The sequence below is a fragment of the Sinocyclocheilus grahami genome, unplaced genomic scaffold (assembly GCF_001515645.1).
Source record: "Sinocyclocheilus grahami isolate Dianchi unplaced genomic scaffold, SAMN03320097.WGS_v1.1 scaffold1.1, whole genome shotgun sequence".
Taxonomy (NCBI): domain Eukaryota; kingdom Metazoa; phylum Chordata; class Actinopteri; order Cypriniformes; family Cyprinidae; genus Sinocyclocheilus; species Sinocyclocheilus grahami.
This window is the reverse complement of record NW_015505180.1, coordinates 4,165,576-4,178,036: the sequence shown is the minus strand read 5'-3', so window position 1 is coordinate 4,178,036 and position 12,461 is coordinate 4,165,576. Positions and strand designations below refer to the sequence as shown.

The following is a 12,461-nucleotide window of genomic DNA, read 5'->3' as shown; positions in this document are numbered from 1 at the left end:
CGGATAACTGTTAGAGTGAATGGCTTTCACCTCCTATTTTCTAAAGAAGGTAATCCATGCAGTTAAAATGATTAAAAAAAGAAGCAAAGATCCCTCACACAATTAAAAAAAAAAAAAAGGGTGTTTTGCAGGATGTAGGTCAGGTTCCATCGATCCTGAATGTGTTCTCTAGAGCACCTCAGCATATCTGCATAAGGTTTTTGTATAATCCCCCTTGATCTGGTATTGCACAATGGATCAAATTAGAAAAGATTGATTTGTATTTTATGTCATCTCTCTGTGCAGCCGTAGTTCAGTTTTGCAAAGGGTTCCATCTGGTATAAACTGTCTAGACAGCCTTTCTTGTCAACACGGTCCGTGATCTCACGGTGAACTCCTTTCTCGTGTGCCCGCAAAAATTAGTTTTTTGCCACTATAAAAAGCTTTCAGCATTCATTAGGTGCAACCGTTCACACAAGGAGGATAAACCGTTATCATTTGACTTTTTTTAGCAGCTAATTTATGATTTTCCCCAGTATGGAATGGTGCAGTGTATGGAAATCATCAGATTTTGTTTGTCTTAACATGGGGCTTTAACAGTATCGTGTTGGTTTTTATTTTATTTTTAGTATTTATTTATTTTTGGGGGGGGGGGGTTTACAGTGGAGCATGTCCCTGGAAGACCAGTCTTTCTTTCATCCCGCTTCCCCACTGTCCAACAGTTTCACTTGTCTCTCTCAGCCATTCGCCTTACTGTCCTCTACATGCGATAGTTTCTGCCCCCTGAGTTTCCTCGGCTCGAGTTCTTCTGATGAACCTCCTGAAAATAAGAAAGAGAAAGGCAGTGAGTTTCAGTTCAGATGATAAGTAACGCAGAAAGCTGACCCAACGAGAGCAGAACGGCTGTTGCTGCCCATAACAACACAGCTGTTTGGTGAACGGAGTGTTATTTCATAATGCTGAGGAAATCTACTGTCAAAGCAACACATCAAAGGTTTCACCACAGCAAGATTAATAAGTGTAATTCACGAGCTAGGAATGAAACCGCATGCAAGGAGTGGAGGAGAAAGGCCGGTGTGAGGGGCCAGACTCTAAACTCAGCGTGCAGACATCTAAGGTGACCTTATATTCGTTTTCCAGCGCATGACGTATGGGTGCAGAAATATGTCTGTGGAGAGCACATGCAGGTCTACCACAAAAACCACTTAGGCAGTTCACTTGCTAATGGTTTTCTTTTTTGAGAGAGGACGACAGAGCACTTAAAAGGATGGCCCACATTTGGGCAGTGGGGGTGAGGGAAGAGCTGCTTTTTCCTTGGGTATGTATCGCAGCACAATGTACCGGTATTTAGGGCTGCACGATTATGCCAAATATAATTGTCGATTATTCCCTTGAAATTGTAATTGCGATTTTATTCATTACGATTATCACAATTTACATTGAATGATGTTTATACCATTGCTTGATGCAACTGCATGCCGTATTTTTATATGTAAATAATACTATAGAAAAGCACTAAAGTGTTTTCAGCTTGTTTAAGCCTAAAATATCAAATATACATCAGATTGGTTTCTTCTTTAAACTATAAAAAAAAAAATATGAATGGTATTATGATGTTATACTAAAACAATGGGGAAAACCCTTAATATAACATGTAGAAAGAAAAAAAAACATATCTTAAGCGTGCATAATAACATAAGTGGACTTTGAACGATTAATTGCCGCTTTGAACGATTATGTAATTGTGGCATCCATAATTGTAATTGCGATTAGAAATGTAATCAAATTTTTAAGATACTTATACATCCTTTTTGAAGCTTGAACGCTCCAGTCCCCATTGACTGCAATTTTATGGGGAAAAAAAAAACTGACCGGCATATTATTTTTTTTTTTATTTCTCCTTTTGTGTTCCACTCAAAAAAGAAAGTCATACGGGCTTGAAACAAGTTAGTAAATGATGACAGAATTTTCTTTTTTGGGTGAGCGGTCCATTTACTTCATCTCAGAGCCGAGCAAATAATACCGGTAGGGCTGCACATATAGCTTATGTGCTATATTCCAAAAATAATGTTTTGTTTGGACATCCCTATTTCCTTCCTAGCAGAATTAATGCAGATGTCAAGATTTTGAGTGAATAATGGCTTAAATTTGGGTCTTTTCTTCAAACAAAGCTATTGTATGGCTTCAGAAGACCTGGAACATGGAGTAAGAGTTTATGGTACGTTTTTTGGTTCTTTTTGTCATTTTGCTCAAAAATCTACTTTTTTTGTACTACAGCAGAAAGTCAGTAATCAAATTTTTAAGATACTTATACATCCTTTTTGAAGCTTGAACGCTCCAGTCCCCATTGACTGCAATTTTATGGGGAAAAAAAAAACTGACCGGCATATTTTTTATTTTTTTATTTCTCCTTTTGTGTTCCACTCAAAAAAGAAAGTCATACGGGCTTGAAACAAGTTAGTAAATGATGACAGAATTTTCTTTTTTGGGTGAGCGGTCCATTTACTTCATCTCAGAGCCGAGCAAATAATACCGGTAGGGCTGCACATATAGCTTATGTGCTATATTCCAAAAATAATGTTTTGTTTGGACATCCCTATTTCCTTCCTAGCAGAATTAATGCAGATGTCAAGATTTTGAGTGAATAATGGCTTAAATTTGGGTCTTTTCTTCAAACAAAGCTATTGTATGGCTTCAGAAGACCTGGAACATGGAGTAAGAGTTTATGGTACGTTTTTTGGTTCTTTTTGTCATTTTGCTCAAAAATCTACTTTTTTTGTACTACAGCAGAAAGTCAGTCATACAGGTTTGAAATGACATAAGGGTAAGTAAATTTTTGTGTAGGCAAGCTGTTCCTATAATACAAGTGCGATGTCAGAAAATGCACTAGTCTTGAAGCATCGTCATGTTCATTACAGCTCAATCTCAGAATGAAGTTAGACTTACCTTACAGGAAGAGTGGCTTTGTCCAGATATAGGTTTCTGCAGGGGAACACAATCAATAAAATTCATACGACATTTGTCAACCAAATTAGTCAACTAATACTGCGATCCTCATTATGTATACATAAATTATTGTGTCACAAGGTTTTACAGAAATGTACAATTGTCAAACAATCAACTGACCCTTTACTAAGCCCCACCTTAAAAACATGACTGACCAGAGATACTTTAGCAACCATCCACCATCTATTTTTGCCCCTTTTTTAACCCAAACTGGAAGAAATCCTGTGTTTGTAAAGTGTTTAGCAGAATTTTATTCAAAAACATGGTAAACGTTGTTGCATGGGGCACTTATATCCTTTCTAGGCTCCTTGTGTCAATATTATATGAAGTGGGGTTTTTTTTTCCTCTCTCTTTTGCTAATATTTGCATAAATATTGGTGAGACTGAGGTACGCATCATAATATCATGTAAAACGAGACCAAGACAAAAATAAAAGATTTTTTTTAGTGCAAATGACAATAACCAAGATGGTGGAGCTTAGCAAAGGGTTAGTTCTGGCATCAGCAGCGTGGCTGCACACCTTTGCTGTCCTTGGGCTGTCTATATGCCGTTGCGCTCGTAGGGATCGTGGAGTTTTGCCAGGCTTTACGGGCGCACAATACATCTCGAGCCGCCTCAGCTCACAGCTCTGAAAGCAGCATTCGTCCACGATTCCACGGTTGTGCGACCGCCTTGAACTAGGCCCATATCCTGTTGGTTTGCCTGTTGGATGCATAGAAATATAATTTATAAATAACCTTTTGTATGGCAAGATATGCATGCAAAAAGTGAACGCTCTTCTAAAGCTCTGCTGTGAGGAAAGGCCTGCACTTAATAGCAAATTTTTTCAAATTTTGTCCTAACTTGGGTACGTAAAATAAAACCTGTCATCACATTGAGTTCAAGCCCTTTATCCATTTTATTCTTGGCAAGGCACCAGCTTATGAGGAGCAATTACGATTTGCAAGGTTACACTCTGAAACGCTAAATCTCTAAAACTTTTGGTAGTAACCTGTAGCTAAAAACCCGGTCATGAGTGCTATAATAGCTTAGCGTAGCAGCCAGATCGTAGCTGTGATTCTTCAAATATATGGATGCGTTAATGACATGAATTTCTTCAGCGTGAAATTTACAGGGTATTGCTTTGCACAGAGCGAACCCTTCTTGGCAAGCCCCCCAGTTAAATGGAGGTCACGCTGTCCCAAATGTTGAGAATATCACGTTTTGCAGTTTTAAACCTGATATCTTTAAACTAGCCTGCTGGTTTGGGAGGCCAAATCCGGCCCTTGTGGGGGTCAAATTAACCTATGGAGAAAAACCCCTGCTCAGCACCACTGTTGAGAAGAATGATGTTGCTAGAAGACCAGGATGAACGATGAGCTTTTCCCGAAGTGCTTGTTAATGCCGCTGCTGAACTAGGTGATAATTACCCATGTGAAAGAACATGAAACTGCCTTATGGGTATAAATTTTGTGTGCTGTCAATGCACTATTATGTCCTAGACATTACATCTAACGATGAGGTTGGACCACTTACTGTACATGTGTAGGATTTGGGTTGTCTGATCCCAAACGGATTTATGTTAAAGGTAGCACTTAGACACCTGACTAAGTTAATGTTTCTTTCTCCATGTCGCCAATCTCCCGGTGGCCTTAAAAAAAAGTCGCCACTCACCTAGGGCAATATAGCTCTGATAGGCTTTTCCATGTTACCAACTGAAATGACAATAATAATTTAATATGGCATTTACAACGAGGAAATGCCTTTGCCTTTCAGAGTTAATAGCTCTTGGCTCGCAGGGCTGCCAGTGCTGACAAAATGCATTAACTTCTGCCTTGCACTTGCTGCACTCTGACAGCATTGTTTTGGAAAGAGAGGTGCTCTAATTCTGACAAACATGCATCCCTGCAGACTGCATGACTCTTGGGAGCCGAACACTTCTGGGAGATTAAGGGGCGCTGTTATCTTTAAATACAATTGTGAGTTTTATGTAGGACACTGTACTGGTAGAATTGTGTTCACACAATCATTTTGGACACTTTGGATGACCTTCAAGTTGCCTCATTTAAATAGTGTGCTTAGATGCTCATAGATTTGAGCTTAATTAGAATTCATTTAGAGTTTTGTGGCTTTTATACCATGCCTAAAGTCATCTATAGTATATGCTAGCATACTAGCATATATGTTGACATGAACTAAAAATATCAAATGTTCCTCTCTGAATCTGGGGTCTATTGTATTTGCCATTAAAAAAAGCAGTCCAAGTGACAGCCGTGAAACCTGAGCAAAGCACATCTCCATCTCTGTGATTAAGGACAATGTGCCTCATGCTTCAGTGTTGCAAAAATGCAAACGTTAACACACAAATGTGTCCTAGCACCTTTGGGTAGACACCTTTGCTTCCAACTAAACATCATCACACATCAGAAGTTCAGAACATGTACATTCCAATGAGGAACACCTCTGGAAAGAAGCTGACTTTTATAGCCATGTTCAGGTTATTAAAGAACAGGGAGTTCTTGGAGCAGCTGCCATACGCTGTCTATAGTGTCAGGAAGTTTACTGTCCACTGGGGACTATAAAAGCTGCTATAGTACTGGAAACTACCTCTTTATCAATGGTGCCACAAAGAGTTTATAGTAACATGAAGTTTACTTTTTTTTTTGGTCTCCTGGCTCTTTTTGCCACTGTTTACTATGCAAAGAGATGTTGGCTCTTGCAGACATTAATGACTGAATAGAAACTGTTTGTGGTGTTTAAAGGTTGTAAACAGCCAAGTAATGGTTTGTCCAAATGTTTTGAAATGTTTTAACCAGGGCGTTTTGCTGTTATAAATTAATAGACTGATTTTATGTGAATAGATTCGTTGATTTTTTTTTTTATATTTTAGTATCTGATCGATAGATAGATAGATAGATAGACAGACAGATCAGATCAGTTTTTTAAAATAGTTTTATATTATCTATTTAAAAGTATCTATATAACTATAGGTATAGATGTATTAATAGATATAAATTTAATTTTTATATATATTTATTGAATCTATTTAAACATTTTACATGGGTTAAGATTTATAACTTGATGCTATAATAAAGAAATAGGATTTTTTTTCCAAAAGTCATATGAGGGTCAAGCAACATGAGGGTGGGAATATGATGAAAGAAGTTTCCTTTTAGAGCAAATGATCTACAGGTAAAACTCAATTGGATTTACCAAATTAAGACATGTGAATGTCTTGGGTTTGGAGAGAAGTATTTTTGTTTGTGTGTCTTGTAAATCAGACACATCTTAAATATTAGACCTCTAAAAAAAAAAACACCACCTTTTCACCAGAAAAGTGCTGAACCCAAAACACCCAGTTCCCTCTGCAACATGTTCATGTCCAGCAGAACAACTGCGTGGGAGGGGGCAGGGGTATCCTGATCATCCTGTAATCCCCCATAATCCGGTGCTGCTCTAGGACAAGAGCCAAGCCTGGCTGTGTGCTGTTGATGTGTTCTTCTCTACAGCTGCTTCAAACATAATGAAACCAGACAAACGAAATTGAAAAGTCGTCCTATCAGTGATGTTTGTGACAGAACTTTGATTCTGTTTTGCGGCCTTTGCTACTGAGAGGAGGTGACCTGCAATCCTTTTATCATTGAGTGATTATTAATGCTTAATAATGTTGGAATTATCATATTTGCAAGTTGAGGGCACATGGACACCATGATAGAGTTGTGATTGGCCAGACTTTCTAAATTGAGTTGGTGTCAATTAAAGAATTATGTACAAATATCCTTTGGTATTGATCATAATATGTTGTAATTGTAAATGTTGGCAGTACAATTTACTTAACAGGCATTCTGTGCACTGTTGAAGAAGAATAGCAATAAAGCTGGCCAGAAATGGTACTCAGTTAGCTGATGTATTAGGCCACAAGCTTGTGCATCCAAACTATACTTCCTATAATTCTCCATGGCAGCACAAGAATGATAAAATACACAGCTGAAAGCATCAATTATACACCTAATGTGCATTATTTGCTCTTAATTGTCTTGCATTTGCACTAAAAAGCTTCCTGTTTTGTCAGGAAGTGAAAACGATACATGAAATAGTCCACAAAGTACATTTTATTCCACCAAAATCACTTGAAAGCATAAAATTTGTAAACAAGAATGTCCATAAATGACTCGAATGCAACATAATTCCTTTCAAGATTCACATAATTCTGAACCTTCAGAAGAGGTTCACCTGTCATCGTGAGGTGCCAGATCATCCTTCCAAATGTGTGAGAGGAGACTTGCACCCACTTCTGGACAAAGTAAGATTTTACAGTGCATACTTTCCGCATTCCCATTGTGTTTGTGTCTGGGGAATGGGAATGCATCATGAGGTGCATGCTCAGCCTGTTGGCAGACATCAGAGATGCTTTGCTGGAAAAGACTACACAACCATGGAGGGAAAGGGCAGCTTTGTGTCAACACAAACACTTCTGGACACGAGGTGCCCTTTGTAATAAACAGAATGATGTGCTCTAGCTCTGCATCACTTGTTTCGGAGCCCCTCTCCTCTCCAATAACCCTTTAGAACGGAAGACAATGTGGGATGAGACTGACACTGAGACATTTCAAAGACAACTGAGGATTTCTAAGGCTAACAATTGAAAAAAAAAAAGACTGCACCATCAATTTATTTTTCTTCTGTGTCTTCCTCTTCTCTATGTCTTCAAAAAGCAACATTTTGTTTCAATGAAAAAAAAAATTCCACCGAGTAGTATTTTCCGAGTAGTGGACCTTTCTATCAAGATAATGAAATTTGAAGTTTTGAAATGTGAGGTGCGTTCCACTGGCATTAAGGGCACTGGTGTGATGGGCTGCACTGCAACGGACACTGAACACAATGCTAATTGCCGCATATATGAATTCAGTTTATTTGTGTATGGATTCATGGGTTTGAAGCCAGTCCACACAGGTTTTTATACAACAAAGCAAGCAAAAACCCAGGTTTAGAATAACAACAGCAAACAGGGTTGTTGGGGTACATACTGTAAGAAATTCCTTTAAGTTTTATACTACTTACTAGGTCAAAGTCAAATGATCTGTATAAAATCATCTATTTGTTCTTCACCGAATCTGTCACACTGATGCAATAATTTCATGGAAAGTTCAGATTAGCATAAACGTATTTATTTTGGGCTCTGTACTGACAAAACAAACACATGGGCATTGACAGCCATGAGCGATCCAGCCAGCTCCTTTGTGACCACTAAAAGCTCAAATGTTGTTGACTGGAAACTTAAAATGTCAACTCTAACTTCAAGTTCAATCTCGCTTCGCTTTTAAAGTAAGTGAATAAAATGTGTCTCCACAGAATCAGTGGGTTCTGTCCACTTGTCAAAATAATCACTTCATATGTCATCATCAGTGGCCCGAGACTCTCATACTTCCTTGAGCCATTTGCACGTTGTAAATATCTCATCGGGTAATTCAAACAGATAACAATATATGTGCACAAGTTTAAAACATCATAGCTGCACATTGTGATGTAACTGGTCTCGTTTGGTACACTGAAATCGAATGTCATAGACAGGACAATTGATTTTTCAGGAAAATACGAATAGTCTAAGATTAGAAACTTTTTTTATTCAGTTACTACTGACATTACTAAATAGTTATGCTGTTTGAGTTCAAGCTGCCTGGCTTTTTATCATTTATCAGATAAGCAGTCTGAACATTCTGCTAAATATCTTATTTTTTGCAACAGAAAAAATAAAAATATGGGTTTTGAGTGACCTGAGGGTCATTAAATAATGACAGAATTTAAATTTTTGGGTGAACAATCCCTTTAATCCTAAATTGCATGAATCTATTGATTGATTGATTGATTGGAATATGAAAAAGGTAATTAAAAACAATTTATATTATCATTATTAGAATGCAAAATAGATCACCCAGTCAAACAAATTGACAAATAAACATTACAGAATAAATTTCAATTAATTGCATGCTCAAAAAAGGAAAAAATAGTCCAGAAAATGTATGAACAAAGTGTAAAAAGCAAGTCCCATCAAGGTCTAGAACTCCTGAATCTCTCCCTACGGCTGATTGGGACATCCCAAGACTCAGCAGTTCTCATGGCTTGTGGAAAAAGAGAGATTTAAGTCTAGGATTCAAAATGGTTTTCTTTGGGTAGTCCCCCGTATTCAGTTGGATGTACACTACATTTATTTGCCCTTCCTACTCGTGTCCGCCAAATTCCAGCAACCTCATTTTTGGGGGCAAAGCAACTGGCTGATCTTCTTTAAATGTAATACATGAGCATCAGGCACATAATTTATTCAGGTTCCTCTTTGGCATTGCAAGAGCTCACCTTACAATAATCTAATGTGAAGCGGCATTCACAACCTGTTTTACACAATAGGATATCTAATACGATTTTTTAATTCCTTTGAAAATTGATTGGATAATGACAAGTGGGCGTTACATATGGTACCAGAATGGACCAGTGTGATTGAAGGGAAGGTTTGGAAAGTGAGAGATTTGTTATGTTAGGCAATAAGTGAAGTCATTTTACAGGCAGAGCAAGTTCATATATTTTGACAAAGCTTATAAACAGTTATATTTGGAATAACATGCACCAATCAATCAGGCATAATATGACCTGAAACATGCATTGACAAGTAAGTAGTGTTTGGCAGGATTAGATTACTTAGATCTATCTATTTCTATCCGAAATAACTGAGACAAATTAAGCAAAAGCAGAAAGGGGGGAACATTTTGGAAAATTGGACAGCAATACATGAAAACGTATGCTTTTCTTATTTATGAGTGGCGCATTGGTGCATGGGGAAAGAGAAAGAGAGGAAGAGAGAGAGAGGGGAAGAGAAAGAGCAGCAGTTGATGAATAAATAAAATGTGCACTTACTGAAATAAAAGCCCCTGTCTCCACACACAAACTGCAGCGTGTCTACAAGCTCCGCCCCGCACAGCGTCTCCGGCCCCGCCTCCAGTGTCGCGGGAGTCAACGCGAGGACGCACAGCACCAGTGAGAGGGTGTGGGTGCACGAGAGACAGCGCATGGTACACTGCATCCCAAAGAGAGGGAAACCAGAAATACATTACATCTATGCACTGAAACATAACTAAAGATAATGTGCATCTCTATCTATCTGTCTGCACAGATGTTACTTATTCATCTTTCTAACATCTTCTTTTGAATATCAAACAGCCTACAGAGACAGGTGCCTGGATATTGAAGATCTTCTACTTCTTGCACACAAGAAGAATGACAAAAAATAAATAATTTTTTTTTTTTAAACTATAAAATGCAATCAAAAGTTCAATGCACCTGTCTATACATCGAGGATACTTTTGCGCGCGTGCATTTACTTGATATTTACTCCCATTCAGATGTAGAACTCCGTTTCTGTGGTGGCTTTAGAAGTCAGTGTCCTTCCTCTCACTGCACACAATCCCGCTAAACCAGAGCGGGTTATTGCACTTCTCCACAAATGCGCGCGGAAATGTCTCCAGCGCGCGCTTTGAAGCGCCTAGCTCTTGCCCGTGCCAATAGGATAATGCTGCTTCAACCCAGTGTCCAGTAAAAGAAGAGCGCTTTTGTAAACCATGCATTTTGGGTTGCATGGATAAAACATTGTGGTTTACCTACAAATACGTGAGGTGGAACTGGAAAGCTGCAAAGCCGCCAAACCCAAAAGAGGAAGCACTTTACACAATAAAGATAATATAATGCGCAACCACACAACGCACAAGTATGCTGCAAAAACCTTCTGCCCAAGCCTTTTTCGTGTCGACTCAGCAATATTTACTTTTAAGGGTCGTGATATACAAGTTGGTGACTTGTGCACTGCGCAAATGAACTCCATGGTGCATCATGATATGACTCACCATGCACATCATTCAATCTGTCGTAAGTCTCGTAAAAAAAAGTTTGCCATATTACAGCTGTCAGATCTTTAATGTGAAAATACTTTTGCATGTACAGTGTAATGTCATGCAAATTGCCTAAAGATGCAGATTGATCATTTATCCTATTTAAAATTGAGTGCAAATTGTCTTAAAATATTCAGTCCCTATATAATTTATATTATAGGCTATTGCTTCAGTGAGAAATCAATAATGGTAAGTCTAAGGTGCCTATTTGCTTTGAAGGGAAATAGGTTAAGTTACCTTAAAGACATCACACCAATGCCCCTGGAAGAAATGACCGCTAGACATCCCCTTGGGTCTCCAGCAAAAGCCCAGCAAAAATGAACTTGTTTGAAGTCATTAAAAAGCAAGAAAGAGGATGAGATAGATGCAGGCAATGTCACATCTCAATATTCCGACTTTGTTCCATTGCGCAGGCTCGTTGTGGAGAAGTGAGATTTAGCGAACAGGAGACGGATTTGGAGAGAAAATCCCTCACATTTATCTACATTACAGAGACATTTTCAACAGGAAACAGCTGGGGCAGCATTTGCCTTCTCCTCTTGCTAAGTTACTCATTAAGGATTTTGGGCACCCTGTCAAATAACGTCATCTGTTTCTTAGAATAGGCTCGAATTTGGATCTTTTTGGGACTTACTAACAGAACAGAAATGATTGCATTGCAGAATTAAAACGAATAAGGGTGTTAGAGGAAGTGGTGAGTTTTTAGAAAGGGACAGAAGTTGAATTTAGGGACACTCCCATGCGTAATTTGGACGGTGTCTTTTTCATCTCTGTATTCCCAGCCGACACACTTGCCAGCGTGTATCTTTTATAATATTTATATGAGGTGAACTTTTTAAAATTAATTTCTATATGAAGTTTTCGGGGCGCGATTAGTTGAGATAAAGCTAAGCATCAGCTAAAAGATTTTAAAACTGAAAGTTCTTTTAATATATTTATAAAATTGTAATGATAGTGGTTTGTGTTACTGAGTAGTGGCAGCCATGTCTAGAATATCTCTATATACACATATACATATTTATGTACATACAGTGGGTACGGAAAGTATTCAGACCCCCTTAAATTTTTCACTCATTATTATTATTATTATTACATTACTTTTTCTTCTGCACTGGAAGCTCCTGTCTGTGTGTAAACATACTTGGCAATAAAGCTCTTTCTGACATCTGATTTATGTAAAGTTACATTGCAAATAGTTGCAAATTTATTTTCATGTCTGTTTTGGGTATTAAATAAGGAGCTTTAACATAAACAATGTTTGTCCGTTGAACGTACAAATTATGCCATAAAGTAGCCAAGTTTAGGTTACATGGTAAAACAAAAATATCACTTCAAACCGATTATCGGTCTATATTCTGCATACTGCGATTTCATTTTTTTACTGTGCATATATTACATTGCATATTGTGATCAGATATCTGTCACTATACATCACTGCATTGTTTTTGGAACATGCACCCAAGAGTTTCATCCATCATCGCTCTATATGGTGATGTGACAATAAAATGATCTGATTTGATTTAGAAACTGAACCACATTATCCACACTCATCAGCGCATGCAT

At 38.0% G+C, this 12,461-nt stretch overlaps 1 protein-coding gene across 1 annotated transcript; it reads right to left on the bottom strand.

The window, feature by feature from the left end:
* Window positions 1-606: 606 nt before the first annotated feature.
* Window positions 607-11,409, bottom strand: igf1 (insulin-like growth factor 1). Its single transcript, XM_016275688.1, has 5 exons — window positions 11,136-11,409; window positions 9,871-10,030; window positions 3,506-3,687; window positions 2,926-2,961; window positions 607-799 (listed from the first exon to the last, which is right to left on the bottom strand). The coding sequence occupies exons 1-5, from the start codon at window positions 11,181-11,183 to the stop codon at window positions 740-742; spliced, it is 486 nt and encodes a 161-aa protein (XP_016131174.1). The 5' UTR covers window positions 11,184-11,409; the 3' UTR covers window positions 607-739.
* Between the last annotated feature and the right edge of the window lie 1,052 nt (window positions 11,410-12,461).